This window comes from Gigantopelta aegis, chromosome 3 (assembly GCF_016097555.1).
Source record: "Gigantopelta aegis isolate Gae_Host chromosome 3, Gae_host_genome, whole genome shotgun sequence".
Taxonomy (NCBI): Eukaryota; Metazoa; Mollusca; class Gastropoda; order Neomphalida; family Peltospiridae; genus Gigantopelta; species Gigantopelta aegis.
In genome coordinates this window covers 25268551-25288442 of record NC_054701.1, presented here as the reverse complement: position 1 = coordinate 25288442, position 19892 = coordinate 25268551, and the positions used below count along the sequence as shown (strand labels likewise).

The window sequence follows — 19892 nt, the reverse complement described above, 5'->3', positions numbered from 1 at the left end:
ATTCTGCATTCAACTAACCTTATAGTTTGAAGATTCTGTTTAATTTACTAAATAATTATATTTTAAAAATAAAATAATGTATTCAACTTGTCAGTCAGTACAAGAAGTATATTTATAACATCCTGTAAACGGATACCCTAAGAAGTGGCAGTTGTCCTATAGCTGAGCTGGCTAAAAGCGATTTTACCAAAATACCTTCTGACACTCACTTGTGCAGAAATATGCCTTTGATAACAGAAAACGGACTTAACCTACATTTACTAAATATACATGAATATTCATGATGTTTGTGAATGTGTTTATGCAATAAGATCATCCTGTGCATCGATGTCTTCATCACCAGTGAATGAATGAATGTTTAACGACACTCATCACCAGTGTTGGTTACTACAGTTTTGTATTTTGTAAAACATTTCAAGTCATTTGATAGACATGTGCAGTTAGGCAGAAGACAAGACCTCGAGCATTTACAGGCCATCATAGTAAGAAGAGTCTCGGAAGTGGGTGCCCGATTGACCCAGTTAATTCCCAAGAGCTGTTTCTCCCCAGTTGCACCGACTCTCCATCCTTTACCATGTGGTGTTGGAACGTTGGCGTTGGCTTTTAAACTCCTCCTCCAGATAGTTTCTTAATGCTTGCATGTAGCTTGCATGGTATGTGTTCGCAAAGCATCATGACATGATGGAAGTTGGTGAGGATCAATCTGCCACTTCTTCGCCAATAATACCAGGTGTTGAAATTTGTTGCCGGATGTTGTTGTTGACTTAGGTTCGTATACGGTCTCACGACACAGATGTCATCTGCCATTGAAATCCATGTTAAATTGCCCAGCTTCAAATAAAGATTGCCGATAGAACGGGTTCTCGTTGGCACTAACAACGTACACCATTGTGAACATACATTATGTAAGCATTTATTTTCACTCCAAAATTGAGAACATTTCCGTCTCAGTTGTTTTGCTATTTGTTATTTGACCACATCTGGCTGTAGTACCTGTCCGAACAAGTGATTCATTAACCGATTCACTCCGGCTGTCTCTTGCGCTATACACCCATGTCCCAAAATGCCTATGCACAATATTACAAAATAACATGGCAAAATACAGCCAGAAGGCTTACCATTAATCTCACATATTGTTTTAATTATTTCCCAATTCCTAGAAGTTAATATGTGAACCACAACATGTGTCACAATTAGGAACTATAGTGATGAATGAACTCTCATCCGGAAGTGAACTGTGTAGTGAGACCTAAACGACGTGAAAAGGCTTCCATTTTATAGAACATACCAGCTTTTAAGTTTCATTCTACACCCAGTTGCTCGAATGAAGACTGGATTAAAGGATCTGCCATAATGAGATTCAGGGCATTGATCTTCCCACGTCTAGCAAATGTACTGACACTGTCACAGCCTGTGAATGTGTGCATGCCTAAGAGTGCTTTTCAAACAGAACTCCCTAGTACCATCGCTATGTTGTCAATGTCAATATACCTAACTCTAGTTGTTGTTCTGCATTTCATATAGAGGGTGAAAGTTATGTCTGTTTTGAAAGCGAGACAGAGCACTAAGACGTCGGTGTCATCTCAGACTATCACAACTGCCTGGAAGCATTCTGCTGCTGCATGAGATACATGGAATAGAATTCTGGGGTCTGCTTCTTGTTGACTTGACTGCAGTTCAGGAACAACCACACAAACCAGCTTCTGTGATTTGATGGCACTGCTCACAACATGTGACATAGTGTTTTACCATTTAACTTGCTGGCATTTTCTGGTTGGATCCGATCACTAGTAATGCAGTTAATGAAGTTTGTTTTGTTTCGAGTGCTCACAAGAAACTTTCGCCACTGGACTACTGTTTGTCTGGATGTGATATTCTTGTATTGAAGGTCACCATTTTGACCTCGCATTTGCCTGTCCAAGCCTTTGGTAGAAGTATCCCGGTATATGCCAAACGTGATGTCAATGCGTTCACTATTTGCAGCTAATGCTTCATGGAGTGCTATGAACAAGGTTTTGCGTTCTCCTTTTATTTTATTCACACGCGACATTCCATCAACTATGCAAGCTGAGTGTCTTGGAATTGTTTCTGCCAGTGCTGCATTCTTCTGCAGGGTCTTCGCCAGAACAGATTTGCTGGTCTTGCGTAACATCCCATCAGCATTAGCTAGACCAGGTAACAGGGCCAAGAGGATATTCGAGAACTTCTCTCATCTCTCATGTCAGTATCTCGTGTCTGTGCCATTAGGATCAAAGTAGCAAACAAGGTTGTTGTTGATTTGAGCATCATTGTCTAATCATTTGTCTTGATTTGTGTTCCTTTATTGGTATGGGTGAATGTTTTAACATAGCTTTTGGGAGAGGGTCATGGTATGTTACTGTTGGAGGATCACTGTCAAGACGCTGTACCTTGAATGTTTTATATAGCTCTTCTAGTATTTGAGCCCTAGATATGTCATCAGCAATGTCCTTTGGAGTTAGAGTAGCATTAAAGATGTTTTGTAAATCAACTGATTCTTAGAAAAGACTCACAAAATCATCTATGACACCCAATATTGATGCAACTGGTTGCTCATCTTTCTATATACACCGATTGCTCACTTCTGCGTGATGAAGATCACTCTTGCTCAAGCCCAGCATATCACGAAACATTCTAATATATCCACTCTAATATTCAGCAGTCAGGTAGTACCGACTTACTGGCACTATTTCAGACTAAATTGGCAGGTTCAGCATGGTGTTTTGGTGTCCTTAGCTACAGTTTCTCCACATGTCTGATAAACTGGTATTTTCCCACATGGATTTGACGGTCCTATCTGGACAGAGAATGCACCTTCGATAAAACTTTTGTGAACATCGGGATAATTTCTTGGTAGCTGAGACGGTAACCAGTCAATTCGTACCATAGACATTTCGTACCCAATTTTACCATTTTGTACCCGTCATTTCGTACCCTGGTCATTTCGTACCATAGTTGTTTGGTCATTTCGTGACTTGGTCATTTCGTACCTCAATAATTTATTGTGCAACTTAGTTGACTGATAGATAGTAAAATGTCGAATTACTGATTTAAAAAATAAACATTAGGCTAATGCAGCTATATTGAAGCCCCACCCTTAAGAAATTAAGAAACAAACAAACAAATAACAAGAAAAAGATAATATATTACTTTTATTACTTTTATCTTCAAACGTTTCCGTTCATCATTATAAGATGGGGGGGGGGGGGGGGGGGGTGAGTCTCGTATCATATAAAATGATCATCAGTGGCAATATACATACATTATGTTCATTTAAACCTTTGCTCACTTTGCAAGGTATGTTTACACGTCAACGTTTATTCGTCAACAATAAAAATAAGAAGTGGCATACCATGACAAAAATAAGATACCGAGTACGAAACCACTATGGTACGAAATGACTGTGGTACGAAATAACCAAAGCACTATGGTACGAAACGACTATGGTACGAAACGACTATGGTACGAAATGACTATGGTACGAAATGACCATAAACTATGGTACGAAATGACTTTGGTACGAAATGACTAGTAATCGCTGAGACATCTCTGATTAATATGCACTCAAATAACGTGCATAGATCAATCTGTCGTAGGTAAGCACTATGGGATGTGTGACGTACTGAAGCCATATGTAGGTTCCAATCACCTTCTCGCGATGCTCGTCTCAGTACAATGTGTCATACCATGTCCATGTAGCTAACACAGAAGGCAGAGAGTGCCCCATTTGGCCGTTCTCAGAAAATGATATACTTTGAGAAGTAATAGAGAAGATGATTCAGCTGTTAAGCCATAGTATTTCTGAAGACATCTGGTGTAGTTCATCATGGGTGTCTCTAATGACCTGCTCTAATTGTGGCAACGTGATTTTAATGATGTTCTAGCATCCATGTCAGGAAACCTCTCCATGCCAAATGCAAGAGTGCTTCAAATACATATTTGAAGGGTCCACGGGAATAACATACGATGCCACTCTTTTCGTATTTTAAGATAATTGATTTTTAAAGTTTGCAACTCTAGTAATGAAATTGTGAAATATTTATACTTTAACAAGGAGTTTTTACCAACAACAGTTAATGGCCTACCATAATTATATATTTTATTGCATTGGGTTACTGTAACCGTTACATCGTAGGTTCTTCACGTGGACCCTTCAGCTGTGTATCCTTACACCTCAGTTATATTGTTGAGCATCCATAACAGCAGCTACTGAATACCGGGCAAGCACAGCAAACCTTACTTTACAACATATTAGTTTATTTTTAGGTGGGTACTTTGTAAGTAATCTCGTCTCCCCTGTAATGTCTTTGCACATCATATCCAAAAACCACCCCCATCCCACTTCCCTCACCCCTGGGCATACTTTATGTATGTCCCCTTAATATATTAATGTATGCAATTCTTACCTTAATTACAATACACAGTTCATTTTATATCACTGAATAAGCAGGGAGGGATTTTGGGTGGGAAGGGGGTGCATTTAGTGCGAATTGGTGTTGTCGTTATTTTGGCGAGGGGGGGGGGGGGTCACAGTGGCATACAACACTTAAGCTACTACTTCCAGCTTGCTATCAGGCAGAGATGACTTCCAGGGATGTATACCTTTTAACGATACAAAAAAACCTTGGTCAGCTCTCTGGTACCGGTTGACCCCCTGACCTGGTGGACTATAAACGAAAATGCCCGAATCTGCATAACAACATTTAATCATATTAGCATTAGCACCTAACAGCTATACAGGGTTGCAAACGAATCTCTACACATTTTACATGGATTACAACTAATTTTGATGGTAGAATGATGGAAATATATGGTAAAATGGTCTCAGGTTAGCACATTTTGCCCGAATATTGGTATACTTTTTTCCCGAATTCGAGATTTTGCACCAGCACTGAGGGGGGAGGGGGCAGTTGCCCCTACCTCCTGCCCCCTCCCCCGTCTCATACGCTTATCCCAAAGAATAGAAAAGCTACCAGCAATTTGAGTTCTGTAATAGGGAATGTTTATTTTTTCTTCTTGTTTTTTTTTCTTGACTTAGATGGCAGATAAAGTATACTTCACACAAAGGAAAAAGGAAGAGGAAGAAACCACTGGCTGCCATATCGGCAACTTCTACCAATAAACCACCAAAGGTTTTTTTATACGCATCCAGACAGTACATACCACTGCGTTTGATATAGGATAGGGAAACACTGAGGGCGATTCACACATTGTACTTCATGCAAGCGCTATACCACTGGGCTATATTCCGCCCCTTCACGAGAAGTAAAATAATTAATATAGAAATAGTTAAAGTAATGTGGATGTGGTAATAGTTAAAGTAATGTGGATGTGGTAAGAGTTAAAGTAATGTGGATGTGGTAATAGTTAAAGTAATGTGGATGTGGTAATAGTTAAAGTAAGGTGAATGTGGTAATAGTTAAAGTAATGTAGATGTGGTAATGGTTAAAGTAATATGGATGTGGTAATAGTTAAAGCAAGGTGAATGTGATAATGGTTAAAATAATATAAATGTGGTAAGTTATATATATATATATATATGTATGTGTGTGTGTGTGTGTGTGTGTGTGTGTGTGTGTGTGTGTGGTAATTGTTAAATTAATGCGGATATGGTAATAGTTAAAGTCATGTGGATGTGGTAATAGTTAAAGTAATGTGAATGTGGTAATAGATAAAGTAATGTTGATGTGGTGATAGTTAATTAATGTGGATGTGGTAATAGTTAAAGTCATGTGGATGTGAAAATCGTTAAAGTATGGTGGATGTGGTAATAGTTATAATAATATTAATGTGGTAACAGTTAAAGAACATTCAGCTATTATTATACTGTAGAACACCAGAAAACTGTGTTATGAGCGTTGAATATTCCTGACCTACAATTTTAAACATTATTGACCATCAGAACTCATGAATATGTAAATGAATCTTGTCTACGTGCCATTAGTTTAACATGCTATAAATATATACCTCAACGAAGGTTAAACATCACGCAATACTGTTCTCTTTGTTCTATTTCTATTATTAAATGGAGTAACATTACTGTTTCTTGTTCAAATATCGGAACGGAAACTTGTGTTAAAAACTGTCGAGAAGCCTTAAAATTATATCGGTCGCACATTTAAGAAATAAATTTTCTTTATTCAGTGAGTACTAACTGACCTACTTTTCTAAGGATTCCGTATATCCATGGGATGTGAACTACTGGATGTTTGTTCCATGTAGGTTTGTTTATACTTATTGTCCGGCTTATATCCAATTAAGGTTCAAGCACGCTGTCCTAGGCACACACCTCAGCTTCTGTCCAGGAAAGTGGGTTAGTGGTTAGTTGTTAGTGGTTAGTGGTTAGTAGTTTGTTGTTAGTTGTTAGTGGTTAGTTGTTAGTGGTTAGTGAGAAAGAAGTTGATATAGTGGCCTTACATATACCCACGGGGTGCGAACACAGTACCTACCAGCCTTAAGTTCGATGGCTTAACCATTACAGCACGGAGGCTGGATGGAATGACACACATATTGCTGAAAATATCAGGCAGGACAGGCCCGTAGCCAGCCGGTTTTATGGGAGGGTGCGCTAAGTAAATTGACGGAACTAACTTTAAATATCCTGAGGATACATACACTAGTGTGGTGATAGAGCCAATTGTATTTAGTGTGGTGTCCACCACGAGTACGAATGACGGAATACAGAGTGCACACGTCTCCTCACACTCTTAATGACCTGCCCGATTTGTAACAATGGGATTCACAATGGTGGACAGGTATCGTGACTATAACCATTTAAGGTGGCCCTTTTTTAAATTAGTATTATTATTTTTTAAATTCACCATCCAAAATAAACAACCCTACATACTTGCCCTGAAAACGCGCATCTAGGCACCTTTATTTCATCAATTTATGAGAAGTATACTCCGGGACAACACCCCCCCCCCCCCCCCCCCCACACACACACACACACATTACAGCGTTTGCTCCCTTGAAGAGATCGGCAAACTCCAACCTGCATCCGCCCTTGGATTCTCTGCCAAGTATGTGTTAGAACTGTTTCGTTGTGAGCAGACAGGGGTCATGTGTGGATTCTCTGCCAAGTATGTGTTAGAACTGTTTCGTTGTGAGCAGACAGGGGTCCTGAGAGAGAGAGAGAGAGAGAGAGAGAGAGAGAGAGAGAGAGAGAGAGAGAGAGAGAGAGAGAGAGAGAGAGAGAGAGAGAGAGTGTGTGTGTGTGTGTGTGTGTGTGTATACGTGCGTACGTTAGTATGTCCTCGGACCCTGCATTGCGGCCAAAATGTTTTGTGTGTGTGTGTGTGTGCGTGTGTGTGTGTGTGTGCGTGTGTGTGTGTGCGTGTGTGCGTGTGCGTGTGTGTGTGTGCGTGTGTGTGTGTGTGTGCGTGTGCGTATATGAGTGTATGTGTGGGGGTGCGTGGGATGGTGGTGGATGTGGGTGTATGTGTTGTGTGTTGTTGTTTTTTCCCCCTATTGTCTGTGTATTATTGTGTGCGTATTGTTTTACCAGCTTGAGTATGTTGGTGGCAGTAGGCTGCACGCCTTTGCGGTAGTCGTTGTGTTGCTTCACGATGGCCGTTTTTTCTGCGTCTGACAACACCGAGTTGGAGACGCCGACGTCCACAAGACACATGGTGTGGTTTTCGTACAGGTCCAGATACTTCTGCTCACAGGTCGATCTCTGGAAACACAAGACAAGTTGTACGTGTACGTCATAGAGCAATCAATTTCGGCCGTGCTTATTACGTTGTATGGTATGGCTTTGGCGTCCAGGTTGGAGCGCCTTTATTTAAATCACTAGCTTATATTTCTATCTAAAAGTTGTTGTGATGTTTGTTGTTTTTTGTTTTTTTTAACCTGAAATGGTCATATTTTCACACCTAGTCGTGTGAAATATATTTCTGAGTGTATAATGTTTAAATTTTAGTTACAGACCAGTATATTATTATTATGTTTGTTACCAGCTGAAGTGTCCTGGTAATTCAATAGGATGTACCATCTATCCAACAATGAGTTGTTTCAAAACGCATTTAAGGGGCGGACGAGTGTTTGATAGTTTTAGAAAACGAGTTGTAAAATAAATGGTATCTAACGGACATGATTGTAGTATTATGTTTCTTGCAGATCCTATATACCACGTTTAGACAAAATTGAAAAATGTTTACAACTGAAACTTATTACTGTTGCAGTTCACTTGTTCGTCACAAAGCAATCAGTTTCAGGTTAACTGCTACGTCACATTTAGTTCCGAGGGTTGGAGCTGACGTATCTACAACTCACAACGGTGATTGATTGTGTTTCTTGCCCATTTAATTACAGTCTCACAACAATAACTTTGTAAGCTAAGGTTTGTTTATTCTAGAACGATTTATAAACACTTCACCTACAAACTACTTTAATCATATGAAGAAACATGTAGTCCACATTGTGCAACAACATAAAAATTACTAAACCATAAATATGAAATTGAAACTATTAATTTGCCATGCGTATTTAGAAATCGTGTAGCCCTGGGATCAGACAGATTTATCTAGCACCGTGCGAAAGCTCACTAATTCAGTCCAGAGGGCAAGAACAACGAATGTTGCATCAAATTTGGTACGTGTCCGTTCATTGGGCGCTGTGAAATGAGCTACCCAATCAAATGACCAGTTAAACCAATGCCTGATATAATTTATGAGTGATTTGTTTTCTCCGGTTATGAGTGCCCGCTGAGGTAATAAACTTTAAAGATGAAATCTCGCCGTCTTATCTTGTAGCATCGTCTATTACTACAAGTCACAAATACGCCTACAGTTTGTATATATTCTGTGTCATAACTATGAATGTTAGTCGCAATTTATTGGTTAAATATACAGCACTATTAAACAAAGCAGGCATGTGACGTGTGACCAGAAAGTTTAGCAGGCTGGAGAGTAAAACTGGGACGAGCGAAATTTATGTGTGTGTGTGTGGGTTTTTTTTTGGGGGGTGGTGGTGTTTTTTGTTTGTGGGTGTTTTTGGAAATGAAGACATTGGGTTTGAAAATGGGAAACTTCACTGTATTCAAGCTTGGGTGCTTAAATTCGGATAAACCTTTTTTTAAAATAGGAATCTCCACTGTGTTATTAAACATGATATCATACATTTTACTGTTCAAATGAAGACAGTTTTACAACAGCAGATTTTAAAAGAAAATTACAATTAAAGAAAATATTATCACGGGTCTACTTGCAAATACATACGTGTACATACGTGTATCATAATTCACTGTGTTTATATTTATTTAAGATTTTAAAATCTTACAAAATAATCAATCCAATATATAATTGTTTTACATAATTGATTCGATGATTTAAAAACTGTAATGTAATGTCAGTAGATTTCCAAGTGCTATTTACGTAAAACAGGAAATCAGTTGTAACCAGTTATAACCAGTTATAACCATAGAGGACTCGCCTCAATTGTTAAACTGAGGTTCGTTTTAATATGCGTTGCTCCCTCCACCTCCACCCGTTGAAAAGCGAATTAGTAACTTTTCATTACGTGCGTTTACAGGCTTCCATTTTTATAGGAGCGCAGGATGATTTTTGCCCGAATTAAAACGAAAATGCCCGAATCTGGATAACAATGTTTTATTTGTTTATATTTGAATTACTACCAAACTACTATATATAAGGTTCCAAACGAACCACTACGCATTTTTGCATGCATTACATGATGGAAATACACAGTGAAAGTTTTCTGCCCAGCTCTTTTTGTCTGAACTTCAACATCATTTTTGCCCGAATGCGAAGATTGTTTTTCTCTCTCACACACACACACACACACACACACACACACACACACCACACACACACACACACTGGTCCCTCGTCTTGTACGCTTATCTAATGACTAAAGTGGTCACTCCAAGACGTGTAGTCATTTACTAATCTAACTTACTTTGTTTTGTTTTGTTTTTTCTTGTGTTTTTTTAAACTTACTTTCTTTATTACAGTTTGAAGTTTGTTTTGTTTAACAACACCAAAAGAGCACATTGCATGATTAATTCATCATCGGCTATTGAAAGGAAGGAAGGAAATAACACGGCCTTTGTTACACCAGTTGTGGAGCACTAACTGGAACGAGAAATAGCCCAACGGGTCCACCGACGGGGATCGATCCTAGACCGACCGCGCATCAAGCGAACACTTTACCACTGGGCTACGTTCCGCCCCCCACCCCGGCTATTGAATGTCAAATATTTTGTAATTCTGACATGTAGCCATCAGAGGAAACCCGCTCACTTTCCTACAGACAGGAAAGCACATACCACGGTCTCTGGCCAGTTGTGGTACACTGGTTGGAACGAGAAAAAACCCAATCAGTTGAATGGATCCACCGAGATTGTTCGATCCTGCGACGCAAGCACCTCAAGCGAGCACTCAACCGACTGAGCTAAATCCCGCCCCTTATTACAGTATGAATATTTTTAACTTCTTAATAAAAAGTGCTAGGTCTAATTTCGTATAAAAATCTCCTCCAAAGTGATATTGTACGTTATTAAGCCCGGAACTTGAATACTGAAAGCCTTGTATGTACCAAAGGCGATACCACCCATAGGCAATGTAATAACTGGATTTCTTCAATATTTGTATGTTCTGTATTGTCTATACCTTTTCCGCCGGTCAGCTTTAAAACATGATGGTTCCTATGAATCATAACATAAACATATTACATAGCTCATAGTACGATGGCTTAACTATCTCGCCACTGAGTCCGTATGTTTATTAAATGTATTATATATTGAGAGGCAATGTGCATGTATCGGAATATTTTCTTATAGAAATGTCATATTAAATATATAAAGTATGTTGACAAATGACATATTGGTGACAACTGTAAAGGGATTTGTTTTCAGAATAAAATGCATTTATTGGCGTTTACTGCATGCGGAAATCGTTTTTGCACACATGTTGCTTGCTCGCTCGATGCGCGGTCGGTGTGGGATCGATCACCGTCAGTGGACCCACTGGGCTATTTCTCGTCCCAGCCAGTGCACCACGTTTGGTATAGCAAAGGCCGTGGTATGTACTACCCTGTCTGTGGGATGGTGCATACAAAAGATCCCTTGCTTCTGATCGAAAAGAGTAGCCTATGACGTGGCGACAGCGGGTTTCCTCTCTCAATATCTGTGTGGTTCTTAACCATTTGTCTGATGCCATATAACCGTAAATAAAATGTGTTGAGTGCGTCGTTAAATAAAACATTTCTTTCTTTAATTTTACGTGTTGCTTGCACTTGTCTTCATACAAAAGAAACCGGGTTTTTGTGCCTGTCTGTCTTTTTCCAAAATGCCAAAATAAGTAATGCTTAAGAAATTATGTTTTATTGTTAAAAATAACCAACACTTGTTTTTTTGTGTGTGTTTTTTTTCAAACGGATTTTATATTTCAGTAAGAAAATATGACTGAAATACACATTGCGTTATTTATGTCTCTCAGTACACGATCAGTCTGATACAGAGTGTCAAAGGCAGTTGTCAATCAGCAACGTAACAGTTCCAATATAGCTACGCATGTATTACCCATAAAGTAAACATATATTACCAATGTCCTGAAATATCAAACGTAACACATGGTGTGAAGCAGAAACTGCATTTTGATTAACCATGAAGTGAGTATATCCACTGGCAGCACGGCGATCAAACCATTCGACGGGGTTATTTGGTTTTCATCCACGAATATTCATGCCGTTAACATTTTATGAGTTTTACAGCTAATAAGGAGCATTCGTGCGAAAAAAAGGCAAATCCATTTGACTACATCTGTGACGGTACGACAATACGCTTAGGAATGGGATGGAGTATTATGTTAAATCAGGGGCAGATCCAGGAAATATTTTTAGGGGGGACTATGGGGAAAAGGGCAAATAGACCAACTCGTCAAAAAGGCATCCCAGTGGGAAAAAAATGAAATGGGGGAAAGAAAGGTACTTCAATATTAATGAATTTTTGCTTCGAAACATAAAGTTTATACCTTAAGCTATATGCCTATAAAAAAATACAATTAAATAATTCCATTTATTAGTAGAAAAAAAAATGTTTTAGAGGGGAAACTTCATAATGTGTCAAACGCATTCACTAATGACGTCATTGTTTTATGTGTACATATTCAACACACTAATATTTTGTCCACAATTCTTTACAGACAAGTGACAAAGAAACAAAGATGGTGACCATGCTATATTTAGCCAACGCTTATTCGGGAAACCCCTCTTGTCGTCCAGTGCAAGACTTTAAAACATATATTATTATTGAGTTAATTATAAAACATATGCGTGGCGTTGATTAATTTGTAGTTATGTGTTACAAATAAATGTAAAAATAAAATATTGTAGTTTCAACTTTGACATAGGACCTTTAAGACTGTTTTAACACTTACATCGATTTCACGTCGTCGTCGATCATTCTCGCCTTTTGGGGATTCATTTGGCTTAATGCCAAGTTTGTTGTCCTCGTTTACCACTCCATCCTCGATTAATTCTAACAAAATGAAGAAAACAAAATTTATATAGAAATTATATTATTGACCATTGTTCTCGCTCTCTCTCTCTCTCTCTCTCTCTCTCTCTCTCTCTCTCTCTCTCTCTCTCTCTCTCTCTCTCTCTCTCTCTCTCTCTCTCCATCTGGCTCTGTCTTTCTGTCTCTGTCTGTCTCTCTCTACTGTCTCTCTGTTTTCTGTGTCTGTCTGTCTGTGTGTCTCTCTCTCTCTCTCTCTCTCTCTCTCTCTCTCTCTCTCTCTCTCTCTCTCTCTCTCTCTCTCTCTCTCTCTCTCTCTGTCTCTACATCTGGCTCTGTATTTCTGTCTCTACCTTTCTGTTTCGGTCTCTCTCTCTCTCTCTCTCTCTCTCTCTCTCTCTCTCTCTCTCTCTCTCTCTCTCTCTCTCTCTCTCTCTCTCTCTCTCTCTCCCTCCCTCTCTGTGTCTCTCTCTATCAATCTCCCTGACTGTCTGTCTGTTTCTGTGTCTGTCTTTGTCTCTCTATATCTGTAATTGTGTGTGTGTATGTGTATGTGCGCGCTTGCGTGTTTGAGTGTGTGCGTTTGTTTTTGTTTACTTCTGTAATTTTAAATTAAACAAAGGAAAGGAGTATTTGCTTAACGACATTTCAACCCTTTTAAAACTATGACAATATTCAAGATTTGGTTATTTCAACAGTTGGTGGACAAAACGAGAGACAGAGAGAAGCCGTTGCCTTCACTTGGGCTGCTCCTACCGAAAAAAAAACTAACAGCGATGGATATATTATACATTTATTTTCCAAAAGGCAGGACATTATATACCACGACCTTTGACGTAAAAGTCGATCGATCCTGCGACCCATTCCACCTAATATCAAACGAAAGCTTACATTCGAGTTTTTTTAGCGTCTTTTCTTGAGTTAAAGGGCGACTGCCAAACTTTAATACCGCCAAAAATACCCATTGCCTGTGACACCATGCATACAAAAGATGCCATGCTAAAAATAGAAAATTACAGCGGGTTTCCTTTCTAAGACTATATGTCATAATTACCAAATGTTGATATCCAAATAGCCGATGATCAGTGAATCAATGCGCTCTAGTGGTGTCGTTCAACAAAACAAAGTTTAACTGTTTAACTTTTGGTTATGTATGCACAAAGTTGAAGTTTCTTTTAGACACGTACAAAATAATCAGTTACTTGTAGAAAAAAAGAAATACAAACGGAAAAAAGAAAGAAAAAAAAAAAAAAAAAAAACGAGAAAAACCAACATACCCACATCATTTTTATTGATTTATTGATTTATTTTTAAAATCCCCACCCTATACATATAGTGTGACCATCAGGTAATGGAAGAAAATCACAGTAACGGCTGTGGGGCTGAGTGTCTGTCCAGGTCTTGCTTTAGTAAGAGGTGGAAGGTTATCCGCGTATACATTTTGTTAATTGACAACTTAGACGTTTCAGTTACATATGGTTGCACACCAGTATTTCTCGAGTTTTCGGTTTGGAAATTACCTGAAAACGTGATAGACACGTGTTTAGAATTATATTTGAAGTAACCTTTGACACGTTTACACGACAAAGAACACCTTGAGAAAAAACTGAACAAGTCGCAAAGTAGTGTGCTGTTTGTTTTCTGATGTTGATTCGTGATCGCGGTGCGACCTGTCCCGCATTCATTGACAGCGAGCGATAACGTTCGAGATCAATTTGACTGGTTCTCACCGTCATCATTCGGTTTAACGTGTAGCGCATGAACCAGTCTACTGTTTAGCGAACGTTTTTCTACTGTCTGGCTGAACGCATAAATGAATGAATGAATGAATGAATGAATGATTACAGCTATTGGGTGTTAAACATAGTGCGATGTCAGTTCTTACACGTACGGCACTTATTTATTTTATATTGTTTGTTTTTGTTTTATTTATTTGTTGTTTGTTTTTGTTTGTTGTTGGGGTTTTTTGGGTTTTTTTTTTTTTTATGTGAGGTATTTTCAATGTCCTGAAATATAAAATATAAAATAAAATTTCACGCCCGCACTCATCAAAAACAAATTGGATGCAAATGTAGTAATCAATTTATAATTTTGGCTTTATAAACATTCTAAGAACCAAGAACACACACACACACACACACACACACACACACACACACACAAAACAACCAGAAATCAACAATCGAAGTAACAGACTGCAACCGTAAGATAAAGAGACTGTCAAGTATTTACTGCTATTGTAAGTTAAAACGTTGTTTTGTTTAATGACACCGCTAGAGTACATTGATGTATTAATCATAGGCTAGTGGATAGCATACGTGTCCCATTAGTACCAAGGGGTCTGTCGTTCACGGTCTGACGACTACCATTACAAATGCAAGGTATTTTCCTGTTTACAATATACAGCCAATGCGTTTCTCGTCGTCCTAATGCTTGTATTAGTTGAAACTATATTTATTCTCCCAACAATTTGGTACGTACTAAAAACAAATACAGTGTACCATTCCGTATACTACTGATTTCGTAAACTGCAGTAGTTAGTACAGGATAGTACTCAGGGCTCGAAACTCGCCAAAACATATGGTGGCCCCAAAAAATAATAATGGATGTTGGCAAATTAAGGTACGCGAACCATGAACCACGAGCAAGATTTTAAAGTGGAATAAATATATGCAATACAAATATTAATAGTGGCTCATATAGCTCTAAAGAAGATCGCCCAAATAATATTATTTGGGCGACTAACGCCTTTATTTTTTAATATTTATAAGTCGCCCAAACGGGACATTAGTCGCATTTGGCGACCTGGCCATAGGCCGTTTCGAGCGCTGCTTTGTGAAGATGCAAACATTAGGATGGTCACAAACACGCTGGATAAAAAGACGCTGACGTTATAAACAATAACATTTATTTCAAGTGTAATTATTTTATCGTTAAAAAGGTCTTATTAATCGGAGAGGGGTGGGAACGTAGCCCACTGATAAAGCGTTATTTCTCGATCCAGCCAGTGCACCACGATTGATGTACAAAGAACGTCCCCCTAGACTGGTTTAGATGCCTTCCGTGGGGCTTTTCCTTTAAACCAATGCTAAAATGTCGCTCAACAAACACTCATTTCCAAGCTAACAACTTACCTGGCTCTGCCTTATTCAGTTCGGGAGGTGGTTCGGCAAACACCAGACAGCACAGACACAAAACAATGACAGCTGTCTTCAGCAAGTTTTCCATCGTGAACTTCTCCTGTGGCCAACAACCAATAATAGCCACTCGAAATCGTCGTTAAATACTAAGCGAGAATCGCAATAATGAACATAATTTGCATATTGCGAAATCTGGCCTCAATGTAAAAGGCATTAGCGTCAACTAACTTCGGAAATGACGTACGGCTAACTTTTCCGTAATGCTCCTGATTGTGTCCATACAATTATTATTATTATTACACGCACGAATGGTGTATACTCACTAACAAAATAAAGGCAAACATTGAGAAACAATTGCGTCACAAATTCAAATAGTTACACGTACGTGTCGTTACGCATACAAACACGTTCGCGTGTCTGGGTACGCGCTCTCTCTCTCTCTCTCTCTCTCTCTCTCTCTCTCTCTCTCTCTCTCTCTCTCTCTCTCTCTCTCTCTCTCTCTCTGTCTCTCTCTCTCTCTCTCTCTCTCACACACACACACGCACAGACACACAAACACAAAACACACACATACGCGCGCGCGTGCACACACACACACGCACGCACACACTCACCCATACACACACACCCCATCCCCACACACACACACACACACACACACACACACACACACACACAGACACTAACACACACACATACCAAACCCCCTTTTTTGGCCACAATGCAGTTAACGTCATTCCGCTGCTAGATCGCTATGAGACTAGACGTGTCGTCGTGCGCTCTCAACATGTGAATATATGTATAACACTGGTCGATAACACTTTTATTGAAAAAAACTCTGAATTAATGCAATAAAAGTATACTTTTGCCAGCTTCGATCAACGTGTTTCTCTATCACCTGTCAACACGTGTCTGTCAACGTTGTAATGATCAACCTTGCATATCAATTTACATAAATTTACATAAATTTACATAGAAGCTTCAATACATACCTTATTGCAATTTATGAATCCATAAATGAAATGAATGTCTTATTTTATCTGTTGACGTAAACATCCAAGCATACTTTGAATTTCCCTCCGAGTGACAATACAAAATGGCTGCACACAGACTTTGAAGATTGCATGGCCTATTTTAGCTATAGTCTGTTTCAAAATTATCATTGATTATGTCTAACGAACACTATTTGTGCTCATTTACATTGGGGTTTTTTAATATGTCATTTTGTGTTGTCCAAACTAAGGAGCATAGAACACTATTTATATTTATCTCATTTGCACAATCTAAATGTTTCTGAAACAGACTATAACAGGAAGTGTTTGTTATTTAGAACTTATAAAAAGTCGGATCCATTGTCAGGGGCGTGCGCAGGACATTTTGCAGGGGTGGGGGGGGGGGGTCGAGGTGTCTGGCGAAGCCCGACACCGCTAGCGCCGCAGGCGCGAAGCCCGTGGTGGGGGGTCTGGGGGGCCTTCAGTATATATCGAATACTTCTATAGTTATTAATGATGATTTCTAAATTGATTCTTTTCTATCAGCAATAATATACTGGACAGCATTGAAAACGCACCACCAGTTTGTGATAACAAATGTGAATGGGGCATATATCAGCATTAAAAATATCAATAAATAAGAACCGTACTGCCTTATAGACCATGCATAAAGACAAATAACTTTAAAAAATGATTGCCTGAACACTCCATGAAACACAACACCAAAACGCAACATGCATAGCATGAAAAACGTAAATTGAATGTGCAAATCATGCTGATTGGGGCTATAAAAGATGGTCTCTGAAAAGCCACTTTCATTTATGAAGTAGTCTTTGAGGGAACGTTAAAGAAGTGATGGCAAGGTGGACAGCTGAGGAACGTGAACGTGCCTTAGGCATGCTTCAAGTCGAGCATTTCGAGTCATCGCACAGCGGTTTGGATACCACCATTCAACAATAACTAGACTCCACAGGAGATACCAGCAGACAGAAACCGTCTACGTTTAGGCCAACGACGTGTTACAACACAACGATAAAATCACCATATTGTTCGCCTCCACATTCGTAATCGAAGGCTGCCAGCTGCTACGACTGCAACAAATGTTCAAGGCTGAAGTCTATGTTTTTACAATTTCATTTTATGTGTATATGCAATGTATGTCTTCAAATGCAAGTATGAATCCATAGATATACACTTGTTTTATCTGATGTACATTATTATGACAAATGTGCCATCTTGTCATTTGTTTATTTAATTATATTTTTACAATGTACCTCCTATGCCGTTGAATTACGACCAGTGTGTAAATAAAGTGCAGTTCAGACGAGCGGTTATCAGCTCAGACACTGTGCGTCGTCGTCTTCGCTCGTAGGCGTGGAGAACGTTACCACAATGGCTGCCTTGTCCAGACGGTCGATGGGATGGAGGGAGTGTCATGGTGTGGGACGGAATCAGTTATCACCGAACAGCACTCCATGTTTGCCGTGGCAGCATGAATGCCATTTACTACCTTGATAATGTCTTGCAAAATCATGTCATTCCCTTCTTTCATCAGCATCGGCAAATACACATATTTTAGCAAGACAACGCCCGAGCACACACAGCACGTGTTACAACACATTATCTAGCGAACAATAATGTCCCTTTGCTTGAATGACCAGCACTGTCCACTGATTTATCATCAATAGAGCATCTTTGGTATTACCTTGGTCAACGCATCTCATGTCGTCCATAAATGAATAACCTTAGAGAAGTGAAAAACGCACTACAGCAGGAGTGGAATGCTACGCAGACTTATCGGGTCGATGAGAAGACGTTGCATGGCTTGTGTTGCTGCAGATGATGGTCATACGCGCTATTGACTTTTCATTGTGACCCCACGTGTCTTTCATACGTAGATGAATTAAAACTAATCAATGTTTGTGCATCTTTTTTTATTTGTTGTCATTATCAATCATCCATCTATTGCTGTTCACAACACAAACATTTATTGCTCTGGTATTCTTTTCGAAATCCAAACATTTCTTGGTGGTGCCTTTTCAATGCTGTTCAGTATATTTATCAAATTATTCAAATGTTATGTATGTAAAGTTTATTTGGGACGTCAATGTGTATGTACAATATAGTGAGAACAGAGCTAGAAAGCTGTTACGCTGGGTTTCGATAGACGTTCACTCTTCATCTGTCATAAGTCACGGTTCACTATTCACGTCTGAACAGAAGAACGTACAAGTCATTTTCACGGTGTCTTACCCATAGGCGTTCACATGTCACTTTACACCTTCATGTCATGGGTCACGCATAAATAGAGGAACGGACATATATGCTCGTTTTTATTTTTGGACATTCTCGTTCCATCCAGTAAACCACGATTGGTATATCAAAGGCTGTGGTATGTGCTATCATGTCTATGGGATGGTGCGTATAAAATATCCTTTGCTACTAATAAACAAATGTAGAGGGCATCCTGATGATTAATAAATTGATTTACTCTAGTGGGGTTGTTAAACAACAAAAAACCAAACAAACAAATTTCGGACATGAACAGGCAAAGGTAGCAAAATGCCAGTGCTTCTTCCTTGGGGGAATCTTTGACAGTCCGCGGCATAAAGGAAAGTGGTAAATGAATGCAGTCTGCGTGAACTTGGTGGAAACCGTTATGAAAGTGAATCGCGAAAGGAAGGTAGGCTGGGTTTCCATAGAAGTTCACTTTCCACGTGTCATGATTCACGTTTCACCATTCACGCGTGAACAGAAGAACGAACAAGTAATTTTCACGTGTCATGATTCACGTCTCACCATTCACGCGTGAACAGAAGAACGAACAAGTAATTTTCAAAGTACAGGCCCCATAGCAAGGAGTCCAACCTAAACCGTATGACACGTGCTTGAACTTCGTATACCACTACCAAACTGGCGGATGAAGCTCGCTTCGATACACGACGGTGAGTACATTTTGTCTTACAGCTGCATGCTGAATGCCTTTCTGATTAAAACAATATTGCGATACGGCTCTAGAATGAATACTCTATCTATCTGTTTACGTAATTCTCGATTTTGTTCAACGAAAAAAAAAGCTATTGAAGAAAAACCTCGTTGTTTTGACGGTCAAAACAAACATGATCAAAATATTTGGTTTTATTTTAATGAAACAAGTTATATTTATATACCTTGAAAGTGTCATGATGAAAGCTTGTACACCCTCGGAGCTACATTATGCAAATATGTTTTGGAAAGTCATTTTATAATTGTTCATCCAAGAAA

At 39.1% G+C, this 19892-nt stretch overlaps 1 protein-coding gene across 3 annotated transcripts in view; it reads right to left on the bottom strand.

Annotated features, from left to right (window-relative positions):
* LOC121389472 (neurogenic locus notch homolog protein 1-like) overlaps positions 1-15874 on the bottom strand; it is a 44448-nt gene extending 28574 nt beyond the window's left edge. For 2 of the 3 annotated variants that reach the window (XM_041521120.1, XM_041521127.1), the window contains exons 1-3: positions 15631-15874; positions 12420-12520; positions 7523-7696 (exon numbers count right to left, since the gene is read on the bottom strand). In XM_041521120.1, coding sequence (XP_041377054.1) covers positions 7523-7696; positions 12420-12520; positions 15631-15724 — 369 coding nt within the window. In that variant the 5' untranslated portion in view covers positions 15725-15874. The remainder of the gene's footprint in view (positions 1-7522; positions 7697-12419; positions 12521-15630) is intronic. The other variant, XM_041521135.1, reaches the window with a different exon arrangement.
* Between the last annotated feature and the right edge of the window lie 4018 nt (positions 15875-19892).